The sequence below is a fragment of the Cornus florida genome, unplaced genomic scaffold (genome assembly GCF_030987335.1).
Source record: "Cornus florida cultivar Cherokee Brave unplaced genomic scaffold, ASM3098733v1 CherokeeBrave_3.0.0_Hap2_Chr02, whole genome shotgun sequence".
Lineage (NCBI taxonomy): Eukaryota > Viridiplantae > Streptophyta > Magnoliopsida > Cornales > Cornaceae > Cornus > Cornus florida.
Window position 1 is genome coordinate 16,865,920 of NW_026775572.1, and position 25,143 is coordinate 16,891,062.

The 25,143-nt window shown below is 33.8% G+C and overlaps 2 protein-coding genes across 11 annotated transcripts; both read left to right on the forward strand.

Moving 5' to 3' along the window:
• Nucleotides 1-1,115: 1,115 nt before the first annotated feature.
• Nucleotides 1,116-2,307, forward strand: LOC132295720 (uncharacterized). Its single transcript, XM_059794012.1, has 2 exons — nt 1,116-1,244; nt 1,408-2,307. Exons 1-2 carry the CDS (start codon nt 1,116-1,118, stop codon nt 2,305-2,307), a joined length of 1,029 nt encoding a protein of 342 aa, XP_059649995.1.
• Nucleotides 2,308-2,798: 491 nt separating this feature from the next.
• Nucleotides 2,799-10,919, forward strand: LOC132293936 (uncharacterized). Of its 10 annotated transcripts, none has more exons than XR_009477932.1 (7): nt 2,799-3,151; nt 3,396-3,457; nt 6,835-6,909; nt 8,972-9,085; nt 9,528-9,559; nt 9,673-9,794; nt 9,907-10,417. XR_009477932.1 is itself a non-coding variant. In XM_059791605.1 (7 exons), the coding sequence occupies exons 3-7, from the start codon at nt 6,881-6,883 to the stop codon at nt 10,841-10,843; spliced, it is 621 nt and encodes a 206-aa protein (XP_059647588.1). In that variant the 5' UTR covers nt 2,813-3,151; nt 3,432-3,457; nt 6,835-6,880; the 3' UTR covers nt 10,844-10,919. The 10 variants fall into 10 exon arrangements, 9 of the variants coding, with proteins under 9 accessions (XP_059647588.1, XP_059647587.1, XP_059647589.1 ...); XM_059791605.1 differs by lacking the exon at nt 8,972-9,085 and adding an exon at nt 10,537-10,919 and having other exon boundaries at nt 2,813-3,151; nt 3,432-3,457; nt 9,923-10,053; XM_059791604.1 differs by lacking the exon at nt 8,972-9,085 and adding an exon at nt 10,537-10,918 and having other exon boundaries at nt 2,813-3,151; nt 9,923-10,053.
• Nucleotides 10,920-25,143: the final 14,224 nt, after the last annotated feature.

A 25,143-nucleotide genomic window follows, 5' to 3' on the forward strand; every position in this document is an offset into this window, starting at 1 on the left:
CGGTGTCTTATTCTATGGTGATTAATGGTCGCCCTGTGGGTTTGTTCTGACCTACACACGGGCTTAGACAAGGGGATCCATTGTCTCCATATTTATTTATTTTGTGTGCAGAAGCTCTCTCTATTTCTATGCAGGTTGCTCTTTAGCATAGAGTTCTATCTGGTATTTGTATTTGTCCCCATGCGCCAGCTATATCACATTTATTTTTTGCGGATGATTCGATTGTTTTTTGCCAGGCTTCCCATTCTGAAGTAGCCTTTCTCAAAAATCTTCTTAAGCGGTACGAGCGGGCTTCGGGACAACAGATTAATTTCTTTAAATCCGTTATTTTTTTCTCCAAAAATACCAGTAGTTAGGTACGACATACTTTATGTCAATTGTTGGAAATTCGAGAGGAAGGGCATAGTGCAAAATATTTGGGAATGCCGGCAATTATAGGAAGATCTAAGTGTGATGTTTTTCAATTCATTTCAGAGCGCGTGGAGAATCGACTAATAACTTGGAAATCCCTTTATTTGTCCCCGGCTAGTAAGGAAACCTTAATTAAATCAGTTTTGAGTGCATTACCTATATATGTGATGTCTGGTTTTAAGTTGCCTCGTAAATTGTGTAATGCCATTTTAACACATGTCCGGCGATTCTGGTGGGGTAAAAAATGAGACTTTCATAATATTCACTGGGTTAAATAGGATTTATTATATGCTACTAAAGAAGAAAGGGGTTTAGGTTTTCGCAATCTGGAGGCTTTTAATGATGCCTTGTTGGTTAAGCATGGTTGGAATTTTCTGGAAAATCAACAGGGTTTAGCTTTTGCGTTGTTTAAGGCTAAATATTTTCGCCAATGTTCCTTTTTGGATGCGCCGTTGGGGTCCAATCCATCTTGGGCTTGGCGGAGTATTTGGTCTACACAACATCTCATTATCGAGGGATCCAAGTGGGTTGTGGGGAATAGCCAATCTATTAATATATGGACTGATCATCGGGTTCCCGGTATCCCCGAAAAGCTGTCTAAGCTTCCTCGTTTAACAGGGCCAAATTTGGTAGCGGATTTATTTGATCCTATCAACACTCGCTAGAATGTGAAGTTGCTTTCTTCTTTATTTCCGTCGGTTACTATGGCTGCTATTCTTAGGTGTTCTTTCAGCATGTTTTCCAGACATGACAAGTTGGCATGGGATCTCAAGCCCACAAGGGCATTTACAGTGCGTTTGGCCTATCGTTTGGCTTATCGTCTTCAAAGTCAGGTTAGTGGTCGAGCTCAGGAGGACTCTCTGGTTGTTTTTTCTAATAAGTTGTTTTGGAATAGCATTTGGAAATGCCCAATTCAACCTAAAATTCAACATTTTTTGTGAAAGTGTTGTCAGAGGGCTCTTCTAGTTCATTGACTTCTTATTGCTCATGGTTTAGAGGCGAAGGTGGTATCCTAGGTGTGGCATAGATGAGGAATCCATTAAGCATTTGTTATTTCTATGCCCTCATTCCATCCACGTGTGGAAGATTTCTCTGCTTAGGTTGGATTTTGCGTCTGTTCCTCCTTCCTCCTTCTCTACTCGGTGGCTGCATTTAGTTAGAAAGTGGAAGGATCTGGATGGGGTACTGGATGGGTTGGGTCTGGTGGCCTATTTTTGTTGGGGAATTTGGAAGGCCAGAAATAAGTTTGTTTTTGAGGAGGTGAAATGGGATGCTCGCCAGGTTGCTTTGATGGCTTGTTTACAGTTTTGGGAATTTAAGACTGCTTCATCATCTTCTAGTGATTGCTTGTTTCCTGGGTTATCTGATTCTCGCTTTTTTTCGTATTCTTCTTTTTTTTCTACACGCTGGCTGCCTCCAGGAGAGGGTGTGCTTAAATGTAATGTGGATGCATCATTTTTGGCCTCTTCTTGGATTGGGGGTGGTGTAGCTGTTTTTCATGATTATTTGGGCACTATTGTGCAGGCCGTGGTGTTTTCTCCTTTTCCTGCGGCTAGTGTAACCTTAGCTGAGGCTATTTGTCTGCACAAAGCTATTCTTTGGGCAGGTTCCTGTTCAGTTTCTCAGGTTTCGTTTGAATGTGATTCTAAGGTTGTGGTTCAAGCAGTGATGGGTGATGCTCCTAGGCTGACAGAACTTCATTATATTGCCTTCGATATTCAAGTCGCGCTTCAGAGATTTTCATTCTCTCGTCTTAGCCATTTTAATCGAAATGGCAATGCCGTTGCTCACGCAATTGCAAAGTTGTCCAGAGATTTCCTTCCTCATGATCTGGCTCTTGTTTATTTCCCAGAAGATATTCTTGAGTTGGCAGTTAAGGATTGTCTATCTTGCTAGTTAATGTTGTTGTGGATGTTTGCACGGTTTCCAAATGTTGTGTGCCCACTTAGCTTTAATCCCTTGGCCAGGGTTAATGTTTTTGACACCTTGTCCTGTTTTGTCAAGACTGTGATCTAGACTATAAGGGATGTCAGTTCGTTTTTGTTGGATTTGTGTTTGTTGGTGTTATGTGTTGTTAGTTCTGTGTCTTTGCCTGTAGATATCGTATGGCGTTTGGCTTGTTTTCTTGTCAGGATTAAAAAATAATAATAAATAAATAAATAATAAATAAATTAATGGCAAGACGATTGATACAGAAGCACCTAAAATGGAACAAAAACAAGATACAACAAAAATGTCAAACAGAGAACCATCAACTTCAACAAGTAGTTATGGAAAACAGAACCCGGGGACCTTTGGTGTTGCTCGGTCAGGTTTTACTTGCAGGTTTTTATGTTTTGTCTAGTGGTAGTTATTTTTTACGAGATTTATAAGAGAGTCCTCGTAATTGTTAATTTACATATATTAGCAGGGCATTTCTCCAACTTTAAGGGCAAATGTTCCTCGTTGATAAAGTCTGAAGATTACGCAATTAAGGGATATTTTTTTATCCGTGAATAAGCAATAAAGCTTTCACCAAATTTTAACTCCTGCGCCAAATGAGTTGGCCACAATTAAAGTCCACTTTAAAAATATACATTGAAAAAAGAAAAGTTTAAAAAAAAAAAAAAAATACTCAAGCGCAGCGACACATACACACATTTCTCTGCAGTAGGGGAGCGACGAAGACCAGCAACCAGCTAGCAGCGAGCGAGTTCGAACATTGAAGTTGAATTCTACCAGCGATCGAGCATGGACGAAGGTACCTTGTTACAGTTGCCTTTCATTGTGATTTTCATCGTTGTATCTAAACCCTTTCTCTATGATTTTCATCATCGATAAGCCCCAATCTCCATCTATTAATAGGGCTTGCATTCTAAACTTTTTTTGCAAGTTTTTCTCTATATCTATACTTTTTTATGCACATATGGTTGTGTGTGTATATATATATATCTATGTGTTTTTGTGTATAAATGTGAGTTGATTCGTGATTTGTTTCATTTGAGGAATACATGATACATCTGATGCGATTTTGAGGTTAGAACTGGCCAGATGAGTTAAAGAACAGGTTAGGGTTTTCAATTTTCTTGATGTATTTATGAAATTAGAGGTAGTCTTTTACGTGTATTATGAAATTGTAACAACCCTCATCCAATATTGTCTGCATTTGGCTACCTCGGATGACTTTTCAGGAGGTCATCCATTCTGGTACTATTTCAGGTTAAGCACGCTTAATTCTGGAGTTCTGGTGGGGTCACGTCCATCACAGCTTTAAAACGTGTTATGTCGTAAAGAGTGTTGAATCTACATATAATACTTGCTCCCTCCACACCCAGACGATGTGGAATTGTGCACCTGTAAGTCGCCCAGCGTGGTAGCCTACTGGTGCCACTTGTTCACGCTCACACACACCCAAGCACAAGGTTGCCACAATCACACCCTATTTGGGGCCCAACGTCATCGTTGGTCACACTTCTGGTTGGTTAGGCTCTAATACCATTTGAGACCTTTTGGGGTAAAGTCCAAGAGTAAAACCGTGTGGGCTCAGGTCCAAAGCGAACAATATTATATCATATGGTGGAGTGGGTCGTTACAAAATTGGGGTTAGGGTTTTCAATTTATATCTGAATGAACACTTCCTAGATAGTTTTCAACTATTGGGCTTGCACTGGTGTTTCTGGGTTGGGTTCTTACCGTTCTGTCATCTGTTGCATTAGCAGAGTCACATTATATGATCAATATGGAATTGAGTTCATGATTTGGGATTTTGTAAGTACATTTATATTTGATTTATTTGATATTGGACATATATAATAAACATGATAAAGGGGTTGAATTGATTAAAATATAAGGAACTACATGGCTGGTCTTGAACAGCAAGAGAGTGGGATGTGTATACAGTAGGCTGTTGCTGATAGGTTTATGAACACCTCCATGAAGCGCATCAGAATCAGTAAAATTGAGTGATCTGATGATGCTAGTGATTGAGTTCAATCACAATAAATTGGTGATATATATGGGGTGATGAGAAAGAAATCATCTTTGTTACTTTTGGCATTATTCTTTTGAGGAACCTAGGATGAAGTTTTGTAAATGGGTTATTAGGCTTGGGCATTCCTTGGTCAATAGAGTTGGGTTCAAATTTTGGCATGTGGCCCAAAACTAGTCCAAAAATTTAGTCTGATGTACATGTTTCATTATGTTTATGTTGTTTAATTTTTCTTGCTTAATTTTTTAGTAGTTATTCTTGGGGTTCAAATCTGATTCAGCAATTAGGCGTGATTCACGTGCAGAAGAGTGGATGGGATTTCCTGTAAAATGGAAGAGAGGTCTTAACACCAATATGGTACTGCCAAATAATCTCGGATGCTTAAGTCGGTAAAAGCAACAGTGAATTCAAAGAGGAATAAATGTTTAATATTAACAGTGAATACTATCTAGGTGCAGGATTTTTTAACTTTGCCTTCTCTTTTCTTGGTTAAATTTGCTACCATCATTACCTGTACTTTTGGATGATTAAAATGCACACTTTATTTGACCTAAGTTGTGCTATTATTGCTTTTGAACTTTCTCTACTTCATTTTTCATAATATCGTATCTGTGATTGTAGTGTAACATACCCCTTACACTAGCGCCCCTACACGGTAAAGATAAGTTCTGCAAGACTCCATCCAAATTCGTCACTCGGTTGGTTGGAGTTCAATTCTTTTTATTAGGACTTCTTTCAATTCCATTATCTGTCTTCCTAGTCACAGCATTCGTACTCAACCCAACATACATTTTTGAGCGTCTTGTCTGGGCAAAAGGCGTGCCACAGTCCCACATATGACCAAGAGCCTTTGCCCTTCTTCGCTATGTAGACAGAAGGCCATAATAAGTGCCAGACTTGACTTCTATCATAGCAATAGAAGTAGCAGTAGGAGTGAGTGATACTGGCCATGAACAGAGTTCTCTTGCCTGTTACTTGTAAGTTGTAACTCCTCTTTCTTATAGATCCTAGAGTGAACCTGTTTATGACTCTTTTTCTTTAACGAAAGGTCTCTTAAAAGGAAGCATAATAGGTAGGATATGTAAGCTATCGTTACAAGGCTTTATAGACACCTTTCGTTTTTCTCTGTAATATTGAAATCATTTCATCCTTTTCTATTTATTGCCAAGTTCATAACCCTTCAATAACAACCTTCAAAAGTTGCTCTCATCAAACCCCTAAAATAAAATCTGGCCTTCAGTGTCACTCACACTCCAAACTTGGAATGTCAAATGGTACCTGGGAAAAAAATACCAGGCATAAACAATCCCTCTGAAGATATTGTTTTTTTACCTTCAAGATTTTCAAGCGCTAAGCTGTCATAGTAATATCACATTGAATAAGAATAAAAATTTATTGCATTGTGTTGTAACATAATTTGAAATCCAGTGAAATTCACAGTAGCAAAAGTGAATTTAATGCATTAAATTATAATTTGTTTCATCATTTACACTGTTTTCCCAATATATATTAGGCTTCAGTATTCTTTTTGTTTAGAGTATGTGGATAAATAATACTCTTAAGAAAAAAGATGCAGATATTTATCTGGTGACCTTTTTGTGCATCTTGCATGGATTAGATATTTGCATACAATTTTGGTTTTAGTTATTTAAACTGCTTTAGAATGGTGTTAGGAATTCCATATCCTCAAGAATAAGATTACTTTTGAAAATTTTGACTGCTTTAGTTAGGTATGAATTACATGTCCCAATAATTTCAAGAATTCTATGTAGCTTATTTTATCTCAAAATGGGAACCGACAAAACTGTTCTGAAGAAATCAAGAATTTGAATGTGACATAGCAATTCTTTTGCCCAAGGGCAAGAGGTTTCTAGTGAATCCTCTCTCATACATGTTTTTTAAAATATCGGAATGTATTAATTGGTCGACCAAAAGCTTTTCTTAGGACTCTATATATGTGCTTCAAGCCAGATTACAGAGATTTTTGTGCTATGTTGTAAAAGTCTCATTCCTGTAGTGGGCTTCTTGATGTTCATGTACTATTGGACCTGACATGGTAGTACTGGATCGGTTCTAATATTACTGGGTGAACTTCACACCCAAAAGGCTAGTTGCTTGTGGGTTCCTTCTACTTGACTGAAGAAGCTAAGGCCACTAAAGGACCCAGAAATCTCCACATCAAAGATAATATGGTCTTGCTAGTTGCTACCAATATGACTTATCACCTGAATCAGTGACTAGTAAACAATATGTCCTTTGTACCGAGCAGACCTAATTGGAAATATTTATCTTCGTGATGCTAACACAAGCACGGTTGTATGGCCTAAGAAATATGTGAAAGTTCTAGAGGTCAATTAGGCATTCACTACCCCTTTTTTTTTTAGTAGTCATTAACATACGATCTGATTTTTTATATATTTTTTGGTATTACATTTTTAAAATATTTTTTCTTACAGGATCCATTATCACCAGTTCATTAGGAGCAGAAGGATCAGAATCTCTATGGTTTATGGTTGCAGTCTACAGCAAAGGTCAATTGCCCCTCCTCCTTCTTCATTGTTACTTGATTGAAAATTAAGACTTACGTGTTTGGTTTGTTAGGAAAGTGAGAATGAAATGTAAAATAACTTAAGCTGCTTGATAAGATGTCTCTTTTCTTTTATCTTCACTGTCGTTTTTAATCCACAAGGTAGTCCATGACAATGCATTCTATGCTTAGAAAGTTGAAGATTATTTTCCCTTGCAAATTGTGTGTTATGAACTTGTATGTGTGGCTGCCTGGCTGGTTGTAGTGCAATGCATTCAATTCACGGGTTAATCTTTGTGAGAAAACTGCATTGGATGAATTTTAGAAGCTCATGAAAAGTTGCATCATTATAAACATAACCTCATCTTAACTTAAATGATCCCAGAAATGATAGAGAACTGTGTATAATTTCTTATATTACTTTAGAACTAAAAAATTTCTGAGTTTATTTTCTGGTTTTTTTAGTTAGGAAAATCTGATTAACAATGGAAATTTTGTCTGATATGCTTGTTAGATGCATGTTAAATCATGTATCATCCATGTCTTAGTGTTGTGTGTCCAACATGTGTACTTCAAACAGTTTTGAAAAGTGCATGTAACAAATATTGAAATATTGAGTTGCATGGTCATTCTGAGATTTCTAGAACTTTCCTGCATCAGTTTGGTACTAAAGCAAGTAATTGTGTACTGCATTTGTCCTACATCATTTATAAGTCGGGAAAATTTTGCACATGAGCAATCTGCCCTGTCAAACTGTAATGCAGCACGTCTTGTTCAAATGGTTGCCATACTTTGAGATCAAAGTTAAGATCTGAACAGAATTTTATGGTCAAAAAAATATTAATTAAGGCTTCTATAGTCTGATATTTAGATCTATAACAATTAATTGTCCTTCTAACTTCCAAGTCCTTGACTCCTAGTACTTGTTTTTGTCCATACTATACTCATCCATATACACACACAAGGCACAGCCCATGGTTTTGAATTTCAACCACCATCCATCTTTGAAACCTAGATCTTTAATTTTGGACCTGTCATATAATATATATGTACCTACAGTGCATTGACTGCACATTGACTAGGAATACAGTACGTGGACTTCCATACATTTATTAAATTTCTGAGCTTATGTATTTTACTTGGAATATAATTTTTTCATTGGCTCTTTCATGTGTTTACAAGGTTGAATGATCTTCTTATCAAGTTGAGGTGGAATTCTATTGCATTAACCCTCTGAAGTGAAGGATCTATAATAAAATTATGTTGCATTAACCCTCTGATGTGAAGGATTTATAATTAAATCAGTCAAGAATTAACTCCAAGTTCTTATCAATATACACTATACCATTACACTAAAATCAACAACTTTTTCTTTTTAATTATGCAATATGAGTAAAATTAAGTATGGAAATGTGACCAACTGATTGGGTATGCCTACACTTAACTGGCATATAGCTAAATGCTCCTACAAAAAGTGTAACATTGTAACAACTTTTAATATTTTCTCTTGTATATCAAATCATAAGAATGTAACGTTGTAACAACTTTCAATATTTTCTCTTGTATATTAAATCATGAGAATGCAAATGATAGTTCTAGAATTTCACTTTAGTGATCAGAGGTATAGATAGACTTATGGTACTAATAACTAATACATTTTATTTTTCACAGTTCTCTACTATTAACTACTTGATTTTTACAGTCCTCTTTCCTGGTCTCCATTATTTATTTATGACAATTAAAAGGTATAGTTTCATTTTTAAAAGCCCAAAGTAATATACATAAGAGAAAGGATAATATGTGCTAAACAAAGAATTACTCAAACATGAATCTCAGCTTCTTTCACCAAAACAATAAAAACTCATTTTGGCATTATCTATTGTCTATTTTTCTTAATCACCATAGATACCTATTGAGGCCGCAAGTCAATTCACAACTAATATGACAGTTTACAAGCAAACTAAAACTTCAATGAGCTCACCTTACACAGGAGATCATGTAGTTGATATAGATCACCAGGATGGACACTGGAAATTTTTTTTTAAATCCATTAACTTGCTCTACAGGTGGACATTTTTAGCAAAGAATTCCAATCCTATGCTATTTGGATCAGTCACTTTTTTTGTAGCGTGAGAAAGAGATGGCAGCTATGGAAATAGGAAAGATTTTTTCAGCACTTGGTATGATCAAAATTTGTCTTCTTTTTTTATTATTTTTTTTTGGTCCTCAACTGAGTCAAAGTTAGTGCTGATCAAATGTTTGTGAGCTTTACAAGGCCTAGATAATGTAGAACTTTGCAGAATGCATATGTTACAATTTTGTAACAAATTCAGACAGAATGCTAATTATGGTTTCATGGCATCTCCTGCTCTTTCTTGAGAAAAAAAAAAAAATGTCTTTCACCCTTTCCTCTGTTCATTTTCCTGTGCATAGCCTAGAAATTTTGAAATTTGTTTTACATTTCTCCATAATTCTGATTCCATCTTTTATTTTTTTTCCTGCAATCACAGGTAGAAAACATTGATAAAAGTTAGTCACAGTGACCTCAGACACTTGATATATATAACATACCTTCATTTTTGAATGAATATATTGATTTTGTTTTATTTTGTGATGTTTCAGTTATAATGTCTTCCTCAGCCCTTACCACCTAGGTTAGTTGACTTATTTAAATATGATTGTCATGGGATGTGTTCTACTTTATTTTTATTTTTTATTTTTATGTTTTGGAATGTTGATCTAAAATGCTAAAAACTTAATTATACAGCATCTCTTCATATTGATTATCCAATATTGTTTGAGCTTCGCAATGCTGCTGTTGAAAGAAGTTCTCATTGTCGGGTTTTGGTGTCCATTGCAGAAGAAGGCATAATATATATGCCTTACTGGGTAGGCATTCAATAATGTTATTTGTGCATGCTTGAAATTGTGTGATTTTGATTAGGTCAGTTTAGCTGTGGAAAACATCTTTGACGCCTTTTAATTTTTATGATTTACTTAGAATTGCTTTCTTGTAGATGCTGGAGAACCTACTCTTACAAGGAGGAGACATTGTGCGAGTGAAAAATGTGACTCTTCCAAAGGGGACACATGTTAAAAATCGACCCCACACGAAGAACTACTTGGATATTTCCAACCCAAAAGCTATGTCAGTTCATGATTCTCACGTTTATTTTCCAATTGGGTTATATGATATTTAGTCAGCCATTAGTCTGTGTTGCTTCAGCTTGGGAGGAAATCTTGATGGTAATTCATAATATGATGTTGTGCTGTGTATCATTTCACAATGCTCCCAGACAAACCGGTACTGGTGCATTAATAACTATGCTATAAGTTTTTTTTTTTTTTGAATAATAAAGCAAACACATACCCCCTTTTGCCCATGCCCAGGCTCGAACCCCTCCCCTCCTCTTTAATGCGACGTGTCCACTGGTAGTAGCGAGGATCACATTTAATACTTCTGCCGTATCAAGGTTTGTTTATATAATGAAGCTTTTAGGGGGTTTCATCAATTTATGGTATTGTCTTGTTTAAATTTATGAAATATTTGGTATAAGAATGAAATGTAGATCCCCAGTACGACTATTTTGATAGATCTCCTGATTTAATTTTTTGGTCTTTCCTCATGCAGCTTGGAGACAATACTGAGAAACTTTTCTTGCTTAACCACAGGAGATACTATTATGGTGGGATACAATAGTAAAAAACATTTTATAGACATCATTGAAACAGAGCCTTCCAATGCGATAAGTATCATTGAGACAGACTGCGAAGTGGACTTTGCACCACCCCTTGATTGCGAGCAACCTAAAAAACCTGTTGCATCTGCTCCTTTAAGCAAAGCACTTGCTGAAGATTACCATATTTCACTTGTATTACTTTATCTTCTCGGCTTTTATGGTATACATATCCTTTTTCCATTTTTAACCAAATCATAATGGTCCTGTTGCTGGATCATAGCTGAATAAGGATAGACTCAGCTGAAAATCCTATTAACATATATATTAGTAATTATATATATATATATATATATATAATATTATCAGTTCGGTTCTGGTTCCGACCGAATCGAAACTTGACAATTCCAAAAAATTTAGAATCGGACCAGTGAGGAACCAAAACTGAAGCACCGGTTCACTACGGTTTCGTAACGATAGATTCTCCAATTCTACCGATTCTTTGTGCACCCTTAGGTGTGAAGCATCCAGAATGAGCTTTTATATTAATAGTCGATGTTTAATGACTTCCTTTATCACTAGCATATAAACATGAAATATCAGATAAAACTTGATTCATCACTTATAAAAAAGTGGATCATACTAGGGCGTCGCACAATTGGTGTGAGTAAGGTGCACAGTTTACCGGGCCCAATCAAGTTTTTCTTGGATAGATAGATTATTCTTGAAGGTCACATGAATCATTCCTTTGTGTTCTTTCAACACTACAATTCTGGATTTTGAAACGAACGGATGGACAACAAATATTTATCCCCTTTTAAAATAACTTGCGAAATAATAAAACGGACACTAACATCTAAACGTTCACTTTATTCAATAAGAAGCGATCTTGTTGGAGAGTAATTCCAAAACTATTCCTTTGGAATGTATATTTAACCCTTGAGCAGCTAATAACAGTATAATTCATACTTAATCTGAATTTAAATACAACTATACTTAGTGTGAAGCTATAGCATTGGTTCATGACACCTGAATTACTTATCTCGTTTGTAGAAATTAAATCACTCCAGTCAAACTGCAAGCTTCATGCAATCGAAAATAAAATTTTATTTTTTTGTTAAATTATTACAGTACGAGTTTTTAACTTAAAAAAAGTATATATATGATATGTATCAAATGCTTACATATAAACAATATAAGAGAACTATACACTATATATATATTTTCAGGTTATCCACGGAAGCAAAATCAAATTGGGACGGACTCCACAATCCTATATGTGTATATTATATATTTTTATATATCATTTACAATAATAATCATATAGAACTATATATATATATTGTCATATTGTCTCATAGTGGACCACCTTCACTGTAATTTTGGAAGGGATTTCATCATCAGAGTCCCTGATATCACTGAAAGATTGCCGGCTGCCGATGGTGCACCACGGTCTGCTTCATTCGCCGAGCATTCGGGCGCCTGCACATTTTCTTGAGCAAACCTATAAGGAAACTTCTTGTTTTTATCTGGTCGAGGAAAAAAACATGAAAGAGAGAGAGTGAGAAAAAGTTGAAAAACCCATCTTCTCCGGCGACGGTATCTTCAATGACGACGGCGAGAGCTGGAAGTTTCAGAGACAAGTCTTGAGTCCATGCGTTTTCCACTTTTCCGATGGTGCATCTATGTTATTTTTCAACGCGATTTCGCGGTCGGATGCCATGAATAAGCATCCGAACATGTTCTGAATTAATCGACCGTTAACATATTTACCTCACACAATCGCTCGGCAGCGGCGAGGTTTACTTAACGGCAGCGGATGCGCAGTTCACGACGGCAACAACGAGGTTTAAGTGACGGAAACGGCAACGTGATTCAAGGGACCGATCTTGGAGAAGAAGTGCAGGGGCTTCGCTTCTACCGTCGTTGATGAGCTTCTCGGTTCGATTCCGGTACCGAGAAGAGGCCTACGTCTATAACCGACCGGTTCCCTACGAGGCTCAAATTGAGAGGGTGAATGAATAGAGAATTCGAGAGAAAAATGAGGGTATTTTAGTTTTTTCATTTAATTTACAAATTTTTTCAAATATCGCTATATAATTCGTGGGCAATATCGTAAAAGTACACATTTCCGTCAATCGAGTGGACAGCTATTAATAAGAGTGGGCGTAAGTGAAATATTAAAACTCAAAAGAAGTGTAAGTAAAATAAGATAAAAGGTAACGAGGTGTGGGTGAAATTAATCATTCTTTTAACTTTTAACTTGTAGTTAAAGCATAGGTAACTTGTCCTTTTAACGACGTATGGAAACACAAAATAAAAGAACCACTCTTTTGTACAGGTTATGGGTCAACATGTTAAAAAGTGTTACATCTATTTGTATAAAAAGTCACTTAATAATTAATATCTTTTAAAATTATGCTAATCTAGGTTTCATAACACGCAACATTTAAGTTCAGAGGGCGATTCGAAAGTGAAATCTCAAGGACTTACCTTCCGGATCTCTGTCAATTCCGTTATATCCTTCAGAACAAAAGTATATCAATCTTATAGTTATTATCTCTGTCAACTCCGTTATATCCTTCGGGACAAAAGTATATCAATCTTATAGTTATTAAAGGACATTAAACCCAATGATATATAACCATCACATTTAATATCAAAGAATTTCTAACGATTTGGGTGACTGGGTTGAGGGCACGTATCCTTAGAAGAATTTAGGGCGAAAAAATTATCCACGTCTACAAATATATACATTGTATTACACTTTATTTGATAATTTGGATATGTGTGGTCTATCTCATTAAGGTTGTGTTTGGCGGCATGAAATTTGAGTCTTGAAATTGAAATTAGAGAAAAATTTTGTTTCAATTTTCTTAGTTGTTTATTTATTTATTTATTAATTCCACCAATTTTAATTCACAAGCTTCAATTTCATATCTGTCAAACATAACAAATTCAAATGAATTTTGAAAATTGAATCTTTATTTTATTTCAATTTTTTGTTCACCTTATATGCATAGAAATAATTTATTTTCCAGAAGTTATAATATATATATATATATTTTTAATATAGTGTGACACAAATGAAATTTCCAATAGTAGTGTAATGTTGTGTTCTTGAAAGGAGAGTAATCATAGTAGCACCAATTACAGATCAGACCTATGAATAATAACATAATATAATACATAGACATTTATGAGTTACTACTTTTGTCGTACGACTCATACAGGCCTCTTCTCAAATACTGAAACACGCTTTTAATATAAAAAATATACTACCAAAATTTAATACTAAAATTTATTTCCTCTAAATTGTTTAAATAAATTTAACTTGGATATTTATGTTATATAAGACCTGTATTAGAGATAGACCTATGAATTTGATTTAAGAAGCATATCAAACATGAAAAATAATAATAATCATAATAATATAATAAAATAAAATTTCTAACTAAGCAAGCATAAAACACGAGTGCAAGAAGAAAATAAAAATATATATTGATACGGGATGTTTAACCGATTTCGAAGTACACGGGATATTTAACCGATTAAGAAGTACAAGCGACACAGGAGTCCTAATTTTTGGATAGACCACAAGTGGCAGAATTAACGACTACCTTTTTCCGAGGACTCTCCTACATCGTGATAGAAAAGGTCAAAGGAACTAGTTCACCAGGAGACTATCACCATTAATACTTCTATACAAGAAGTCATCCATCAACTTAAAAAAGGTACGCCATAAATTTTATATTTAATTCTTTATTATCGAGTGCAACCTGCCGGCACCAGGCCGGTCATCACCCCTCTTGTCTTGTAGCAATGACCCTCGGCTTTGGACAATGCAGATTTTTTGTATCAATAATTGGCACAGTCTGTGAAAACGTATGTAAATCTCTCCGTGAAATCATGGATCTCTTCTACCTCCGAGAAATGCAACGACCTTAGTACCCAGGAAGGCTAGGTTACAAAAAGCCGTTTTGACGCATCGTTTTTGTTTTTTTTTTACGGGGAGCACGAAAACACACCGTATATGGTCTCTCTAGTACTCTGTGTCCCGGCGCAAATTGACTTATGACTTGCATTGGGAAGCCGCCTCTTCATCATTGTTAAATCAACCCCAAGATGATGTAGATAAGTACGATGGCACTGCCTTCGCCTTCACCTCACCGTAGAAATAAAACTTGGATGATGCTTACAACAAATTTACATTCATAAGTGCACCTACCTGCTCAAAGATGAATTTCACTCTACTCTTCAACAAAAAAATCTTCGATTTTCTCAAGATCCTTCTTGAGCGTTGTCTTGATCTTGATGAAAAAGAACGTTTTGGATTGACGACTTTAATAGTTCGTCATGGTGACCCAGGCCAGTTCTTAACTTTCTGAGTATATGTATATATATATATTTATTAATTCAATAGTTTAGGTTGAAATATATGTCCATATAGAGTTAAACCAAACAACAATCTGACTCATTCTCCACACCGTCGTTTTCTCGTTGTTCTGATAATGAGAAATGGACCCCTAAATCTGGATGGAGGTTTTTGTGAGCATATCCTTCACATATATCTTTTGGAATCGTTAGAATTACTATCAATTATGCATAATCAAGGGTTGAATATCATATAGCCCACGATTGGGTCTTCCATGGTCTTGTTTCCGTTGGAGCCAATTTTTTTTTGGGAGGCTACAATAAGTTTGCCACAATGGTCTGTGTAATTTCAGCCTAGACTGAACTCATGTAATTTACTTTCCATCTTTTATATATATATAATCCTTATGAATTAACTTTTTATTGTTTGGCTTTGGCCAATATCTCTATTCCCTAACCAAAAAATCCATCCGGAAAAAGCTCTTCAAGAAATCTCAACTAGAGGTCACGTCCGAAAATTCGAAAATACTTAAAAACCGCTAAAATACCGGGACTCCAATGTTGTAGATTTAGGTTGAAAAACTAATTCTTGCTCTCAAAATTTACAACAACGTTGCCTAATACGGTGGTGGTGGTGCTTTTAAATATGAATTGATGTGGTTAATTAGACATACAGAATGTACTCTAACTTACTTATGCTCTTCAATGCATATTAATGTTGAAATTTCGATACATACTTGTGTGTGAATTTTGACAGGGAAAAAAGCCCAAAATTCTATTTGATACTTCTTGCGACAATGACCCTCGGTTTTGGACCATGCAGATTTTTTTCATCAACATATATAAATGAGAGAATTATGAAGGGAAAAAATTAAGATTTAATTAAAGAAAGGTAATGCAAATTTATTAGAGGAGAATAAAAAAAAAAAAATTGAATAAAAAGTAATGGAAAGACCAAGATAGTTTGTTAGAATGAGATAATTTTTTAATGTTTATGTTCTCTTTAGTTTGACTTTTTTTTTTTTTTTAATCAAAAAAAATTATTAGTTTTAATGGTCTTATATATTTACTCTGCTAAGGGCATGTGCAGCGGGCTAGCTAAAGTCCAATTTTCGCGAGAGAATAGCCCTTTGGCCTCACAGTGGGCAAGCTTAAAAATGTAGTGCCCATTTTGCCTCGCAAGCCGGCTCGCTGAATACCTCTAGACAGCCTGCGATCATTATATATATTTTTTTGTTCGTCGTTTTGCCGTTGCCTTTTTTTGTTTTTTTCTCAAACGGTCCTAAACAGAATTTTTTTAAGGCACTGTTTGGCATAATGTTTTTTTTTAAAAAAAAAAAAAAACCAAAACATAGGTTATTTTGAGCTCTTTTTTAAAAAAATAAAATAAAATAAAATTCATTAAATAAAAAATATATTGTTTAGGCACTGTTTGTCCAAAAAAAAAAAAAAATTTATTTACACCAAAAATAAATTAAAAAATCTTTTTTTTTTTGTTTTTTTAATAAAAAAATTGCTTTAAATTTTAAATGTGTACCACAAATAGTGTATTTGGCCGTTAAGGCACTGTTTGGCTGACACAAGCAGTGCCTTAACGGCTATAATTTTAAAAAAAAAGTTTAAATATTCAAATTTTTTTAACTTTATTAAAAAAAAAATTAATTAAAATTTTAAAAATCATTTCTCTTCTATAAATACCCCAACTCATACCATCATTCATCACATCTAACCTATCTCTATTATCTACCATTCAACTTATGTCTTCTTCTATTTTCTCAATCTTAACTATTATTTTCAAACTCATTTCGATTCCATGGATCCTCGACATCCATTTTATTACAACACCCAATTCAACCCATCAAACGATGAGTTTTTGCCATTCCCCGAAGATAATATCAATTTTTATAGAGGAGATTCTCAATTTTCTTCTCATCAACCATCCTAACCTTCTTATCAACCATCCCAAACATCTCATCAATATTGTGGTACTAGTGTTCCACAATCAAGTAACTCAAAACCCCCGCCAAAATAACCGGCCCAAAGAAATAATAATTGAACTAACGATGAAGATGAGACTTTATGTTGGGTGTGGATGTCCATTACCTCTGATTCGACTACGGGGACAAACCAAAGTAAGAAGTTATGGGAGCGAATCCTGGAACAATATGTAAAACATGTTGGTGTTCCTCCACTGAGCGAAATGATGGAGGTTTAATGAATCATTGGTCGGTGATCTAACAAAAAATCAACAAATTTTTCAGATGCATGACTACTATCGAAATGAATCGTCCCAGCAGCTTCAGCAATGATGATATTGTGAGTTATTTATTATTTAAATATAACTCATAAATATTTTAAATAGTTGGCTTTTAATTTTTTGTTAATTTTTTTGTGTAGATGATAGACTTATTTCGTAGCCAGGTGGTGAATTTAAGTTAGAAAGTTGCTGGGAGGTCTTGAAGCATAACAATAAATGGCATTTACATTGTGACGAATAGGTAGATAAAGGAAAAAAGAAAAAAAAACAGCTGAAGAAAAGGAGTGGATTTGACTTTGACATTAATAAGTTTGTTGGACACTCATTACCATCTACTCCATCAAGTCATGCAACCACGACAGATGGAGTTTCAACTTTAGAATCACCACACATGGAGGAAAATGGTTCACTCTATGTGGAAGAATATCAACAACTACAACGACCAGCAGGAAGAAAAGCGGCAAAGCAGCGCTGAGCAAAAATTAATTCAACATTTGAATTACAAAATTTATTCGTTTCCAATTTTAATGATATCAAATGCCGTTATGAGAGTCGTCAGGAGAAAATAAAGGATGCCCAAGTGGCACAAGAGGTAAGAAAAATGGAGAAAGAGAAGATGAGGCAGTTAAAGATTCTAGAGAAACAGAAAGCTGAAGAGAAGGAGATCGTGTTAACAAATCCAAATTCGGCACCAACAGAAGCGGGGAAAGTTTAGATTATTGCACGACAAAATGTGATATTGGCATCTTTGCATTCACGGTCCACCCCAAAGTTCCCCATAGGATTTTGTAATCCTTGGTCTATTTATTTTCTTATTCCAATTTAGGATATTGTATTGTTTAAGTTATTTTTTAATTGTTTTGTTTAATTTATTTTTTTATTTTTATTTTATTCCATAATGGATAATGTATTGTTTCAAGTTATAATATCAATCCCAGTTTTTTTAATAATTTGCAAAAATATTGTTTGATTGAAAAATATTGACGTTGAGAAAATATAGTGGTTATAAATATAACTGTTAGGAATATTGCGGTTAAAAATATAACTGTTAGGAAAATTTAGGAAAAAAAAAATTATATATATATTTTTTTAGAGCAAAAATTCGGAGAGCTTGATGGAGTGCATGTTTCTGAACAGCAAAAGCTGCTAATGTGGCTCTTGGAATTGCTGATATAGCTCTTGAAAAAACTGAAGTGGTATTTTTGGAGAGCCAAAATTCGGAGAGGCTGGTGCAGATGGCCTAATAGTTGCAGGAAATAGTACTCGTAATAGTTGGTATGTCATTGCCACAATTGTTTCATGCGCGCCCCTTCCCACTAAAATTGCACCCTTTTAGTTTTGACAATGAACAATTTTGAAATGTCGAGCATACCCTTTGGGTAAATAAAGCAATTAAGGCACATACGTGTAGAATAGATGCAAAAATTCGAGATAAAAGAAATAAATTCTTCTGAACCAATACAGAAATGGTTTATAACCACTACAAATTGGACAATCATAGATGCCATAGAATCATGCTCTCACGTTGATATAATTAAATTATTTTATAATGTACTAATTTAAATAAGAGTAGATGACAACTAATATGAGGAACACGGTACACCTTCACAGAAACACAAAATTACTTCTATCATATATGAATAGCGATAGTAAATAGTACTCGTAATGGAGTAGTTGGTATGTCATTGGCACAATTGTCTCATGCGCGCTCCTTCCCACTAAAATTGCACTTTTTTAGTTTTCGGCATACCCTTTTGGGTAAATAAAGTAATTAAGGCACACATATAAAATAGATGGTAAAAAGTTCTTCTGAACCAATACAGAGGTGACTCTTGGTTTATAACCACTACAAATTTATAAAGATAGTCGTAGAATCCATAGAATCGTGCTCTTATGTTGATATAATTAAATTATTTCATACTGTACTAATTTAAATGAGGTGGATGACAACTAATACGAGGTACACCATCACAGAAATACATAATAGTACTCGTATGTCATGGCCACAATTGTCTCATGCACGCGTTGCGCCCCTTTCCACTAAAATTGCACTTTTTCAATTTTGACCATTGATAAGTGCACAAAACTCATTATTTTATACTAAAAATATATATTGTATTAATATTTATACTATTTAAATAATATTAGATGTAGGTTTTATGTTTAAATGTATTAATTAGAGAATGCGAATAAAACCAAGTAAAAATAGATACCAAGTGAAAGAATTTTAGCTGCAGCGGAGAAAATTATATTTATTACTAAGCAAAAGAAAACACATGGGGGGTGATGTAGCAGAGATGGTAGTTTGTTCAATTTCCTTTCCAAAGACCTTATGTTTAAATCCTTTCAGCAACAAATTTTTGGTCCTCCACCCAATCCGCATGGATACACACACACACACACACACACTAGTATATAAAAGATGCAAAGAAGAAAAAAAATAAGTCAGCAAATGGAGTGTCGTGTTGGACAAAATCCATGATACCCGCACAGAGGCAAAATCAATTTTGGACTATTGTGTGTTGTCTGTTGTACAATCAGATATTAATACTACATATATAGTTAGATTGTCAGAATGAAAATTTTGGTTAGAGTGCTCATTTGTACTCGGCTATGATTTTAGGGGTAGTCATTCTCAAGGGAAGAACAGGGGATTGATTGATTTTTGTAAAGCTAAGGTTCTTCTAATTTGCCTTTCTAGTGATAGAGACAGAGGAGGGGAGTGAAGAAAGGGGCTAAAAGAAATATAAAATCCAATTTTCAACTATCCCATCTACAACTATCCAAAGCCAGGCATAATAGAACTACACACATTAGATTTTTGTGGATTAAGTTGCTCCATTGATATATATAACACGTGCGATGCACGTGATGAAAAGTTATTTTATAATTTTGACTTGAACCCTATACAGAGAAGTGGTGTTTTTATTTTTGTGTTTCTATCTGTTGATAAAAACACAAGTTACATGGACCTGTTAGTTCTGCGGACCAACTGAAGATTACACTAAAGCAGTCCGCTAGAAGGCAATTGAGAACTAAAATTAAAGAGGATATACATTAATAAAATTCTCATAATATATTTTTATAAAAAATAAAACCTAGCCAATACATACAAATTTGAAAAAGTATGTATATCAAAAAGTGGACCCTATCACAGGTGCATCGGCCGCATTACACTGAAGACAAATTTGCCATTGACTTTCAAATTTTGCTAAACACGTGATGAACTATGAAGACAGATTTGTCATTGGCATTCAAATTCTGCTAAGACACTATGAAAACTGTAGAGTAATTCTTCAATGACCGAAACCTTCTAGAAATGGTAACACATGCAGAGCACGTGAATGGAGACCTGCGCTCATAAACAAAAAGACCAAAATGCCCTTAATGGACTGTTATTCCATCCATAAAAAAATATAATAATAAAATAAAAATTAATAATACGAACTAAAACCCTATTACTGAGTCTACTGGTACACGTACCTTATCGCTACTTAAAATTTTACTAGTAGATACTAAAGCTAAAAGTAAGACGCTTGTAAAATAATAACGGTATATGGATAACATTAATTTTTGAGTATTTCTTTTTTTGCATGCATATAAAATCAAACTACTAAGGTCATAAACTTATATAATCTCCACCGAGGGATTTGAGTAAACATTCTCGAGTGAAGAATGTGTTGGATTAAAATGACTTCTTAGTGCATATCCAATGCTTTTTAAATGGGCTCTCAAACTCATAATATAGCAGGTAGATGAAAATAAGACACTCTAATTACCTCTCAAAAAACTTGTCATATTTTGAGATTCTCGAATTTAGCAGTTCTTAAATGGCCTCTTAAACTCAAAATATAGCAAGTGGATTAAAATAGGCACTCCGATGGACTCTCTCAGAAGACCTCTCATATTTTGATATTATAAAATGAAAATAAGACACTACAATGAGCTCTCAGAATATGGAATGGTTTTTGTGTCAAAAAACAGTATTTGGATGAAATGCACCATTTGGAGCAAAATTACAAAACACAGCATTTTGACACTGTAATTCCTCTCCAAATATAAATTTGATATGGAAATACAGTATTTTGCATTGGAGATCTTTATTTTTTATACATTTTTTTTTATGGAGAATTTGAATTGCATGACAACTCATATGATAGACCAAGTGACTACTTACAACTAACCATTTATAGCAGTCTTTTCAATATGTCATTAGTGTGAGGGAGGAGGAGTGTGCAGCACAAAGGTTGTATTCCACATTGGATGGGACCCAGAATATCAGTTGAAGGAAATTGACTCGAGTTTTCTTCTCGATTAGGGAGTGCCTTTTCTGGAAATAGGTATTTAAATCAGATATGTTTTATTCTCGTACAATGTGTTTGTAATCTGACAAGACATGCCAAGTTATTTTTCTGGTTCCAACTGGAATACATTGTTTACTTTAGAAAGTCTATAGCATAATTTAGTTGGTTTTCCATTACAGAATTAGTTCTTTGCAATTCGAAACGTAAAAATGTAATATATGAATGTTTGTTAGATAATTTTGAAAATTTTATTGATATTATAAACAATTTTATTTATTTTCTATCAGAAGCCTATATATGCGTTCAGGACTGCATTTATACTAAATTTGCATTCAGCTACTTCAGTTCAATTCCACTTGGTTATGCACTTGAGATAGGTTATTGAAAAATATTTGATTTATAAGATATTTAAAATATAACTAACATTATATTAATATACAATGAGATAATTAATAATATGTTAAAAAATAATTAATTAACTATGTAACTCGATATTTAATTAAATAAACAAAATAATACAATAAAATAATAATAATAACAAATAAAAAACTTGGATCGATAATAGCCTTAATTACTATATTCTTAAGCCAAAGTAAAAGGCCTAGGCCCACTTTTTACGTGTTAATCCACTCCTTTTTCTAATAATAATGGTATAGTAAAATCACTTGAACTGATTAATTTCTGATTTTGATTAAGTTTAATTACTACTAGTTGATGAAGCAAAAATGATGAAATGAAAATTCCTAAGACATTGAAAAGCTCACTAAATATATTGCCTGTATTTGAGATTTTGATCAAGTTTAATTATTGCTATTAATTTGATGAAGTAAAGTATAATGAATGAAAATTCCTAGGAAAATGATTATATAATCGAATCAACTTTCCTCTCATTCTAATTTTTAATAATTAATTACTCAGACATCAAATTAGATTTCTTGCCTCAAATACTCAAGAAAATGATGAAAAGATCCAAGAAAAAGATAAATAAGTTTCATACCAAAAAAAAACTTATCTCTCATTAGAGTTTTTGTCACTTAAATTTTTTATCCAATTTTAAGTAATGTTTATCTTTTTTTAATGATATTTAAATTGTATTATCAAACATACTGAATTAAAAACTGTTTAATCTATTATCTAAATTCCATTCGACGAACTTTTCTATATTTCTCTTCATTCGTTACTTTTAAAAACCGTTTAATCTATTATCTAAGTTCCATTTGGTAAACTTTTCTATATTTCTCTTCACTGGTCACTATTAATAGCAAAATTATGTTTGAAACAGACTTAGGATAAATAGCAAAGAGAGTTTCAATATCAAGTCTTACTCCAATTTTTATTACAACTTAGGCAGTGTCATTGGCTACTTCCAAAGTAATTTTAACACTGTATAATGCAATTCATTTACCAAATAACAAATAAAAAATTAAAATAGTAATGATAATAAAATAAAATAAAATAAAATAACTATTGTACAAGCCATATAATTGTTTTGCATAACAAATGTAGTTAATTTGTTGCTTGATCGATACATGTTTTTGCTTGATCAATACATGTTATACACGATTTTTTCTTTGATTTGATCTTGTGCGGGGTTTTGGGTGTTTTTCTCCCTATCAGAGCGTTTTGTGGTTGTAACTTTGGAACTACTGCCTTGATGATAGTCAGATCTTTGGGTAGCTCCTGTTGTTGCGTTTCTCTCTTGGTGGTTTCCGTTGCAGAGCTTTGACTCTCGTTTATTCACAAATCTGGAGCCTGTTATTCATTTTATTTATTATTATTTTTTTTTTTTGCTTCAAAATTTATATGTCTTTTCTGGCTTGACTCTTTTACCTCTGAAATGATTAAAAAAAAAATAAAAAAATTACTGTGTAGTTAAGTTATGTGTATTTTATGATTTAATACAAATACTAAATTTGATAATTATGATTAAGTTAAAATATTTATGTCTAATGATATTTAATGTAATTATATATGTAACAATATATCTAGTAATTATGATTTATAAGTACCACATCCATTATATTGCAACTAGTATGTCATTGCCACAATTGTCTCATGCGCGCGTCGCACCCCTTTCCACTAAAATTGCATTAAATAGATGCCAAGTGAAGGAATTTTAGTTGCAGCGGAGAAAATTATATTTATTACTAAGCAAAAGAAAACACACAGGGGGTGATGTAGCAAAGATAGTAGTTTGTTCAATTTCCTTTCCAAAGACCTTATGTTTAAATCATTTCAACAACAAATTTTTGGTCCTTCATCCAATCTGCATGGATACACACACACACACACTAGTATATAAAAGATACAAAGAAGAAAGAAAATAAGTCAACAAATGGAGTGTCGTGTTGGAGAAAGAAAAATTAAAGGCATGTGGGAGAGAGAAATAAGATAGGAGGCGAAGGTCCAAGTTAAGGCATGTGGGAGAGAGAAATAAGATATGGTACTCAGAGATCTTTAGTTATATGAGATACACTACCTCGTTTCGGGGGACAAGATCCCTGATACCCGCACAGAGGCAAAATCAATTTTGGACTATTGTGTGTTGTCTGTTGTTCAATCAGATATTAATACTATATATATAATTAGATTGTCAGAATGAAAATTTTGATTAAAGTGTTCATTTGTACTTGGCTGTGATTTTAGGGCTAGTCATTCTTGAGGGAAGAACAGGGGATTGATTGATTTCTGTAGAGCTAAAGTTCTTCTAATTTGCCTTTATAGTGATAGAGACAGAGGAGGGAAGTGAAGAAAAAGGCTGAAAGAAATATAAAATCTAATTTTCAACTATGCCATCTACAGCTATCCAAAGCCAGGCATAATAAAACTACATATATATATATATATATATATATATATATATAACACGTGCGATGCACGTGCAATGCATGTGATGAAAAATTATTTTATAATTTTGACTTAAACCTTATAATTTTGCATTATTTTGCATTGGAGATCTTTATTTTTTATACATTTTTTATGGAGAATTTGAACTGCATGACAATTCATATGATAGACCAGGCGACTACTTACAACTAACCATTTATAGCAGTCTTTTCAATACGTCATCAGCGTGAGGGAGGAGAAGTGTGCAACACAGAGGTTGTATTCCGCATTGGATAGGACCCAGAATATCAATTAAAGGAAATTGACTCGAGTTTTATTCTCAATCAGGGAGTGCCTTTTCCGGAAATAGGCATTCAAAATAGATATGTTTTATTTTCGTACAATGTGTTTGTAATTTGATAAAACATGCCAAGTTATTTTTCTGGTTCCAACTGGAATACACTGTTTACTTTAGAAAGCCTATTGCATAATTTAGTTGGTTTCCCATTACAGAATTAGTTCTTTGCAATTCGAAACGTAAAAATGTAATATATGAATGTTTGTTAGATAATTTTGAAAATTTTATTAATATTATAAACATTTTTATTTATTTTCTATCAAAAGCCTATATATGCGTTCAGGACTACATTTATACTAAATTTGCATTCAATTACTTCAGTTCAATTCCACTTGGTTATGCACTTGAGATAGATGATTGAAAAATATTTGATTCTTAAGATATTTAAAAATATAACTAACATTATATTAATATACAATGAGATAATTAATAATATGTTAAA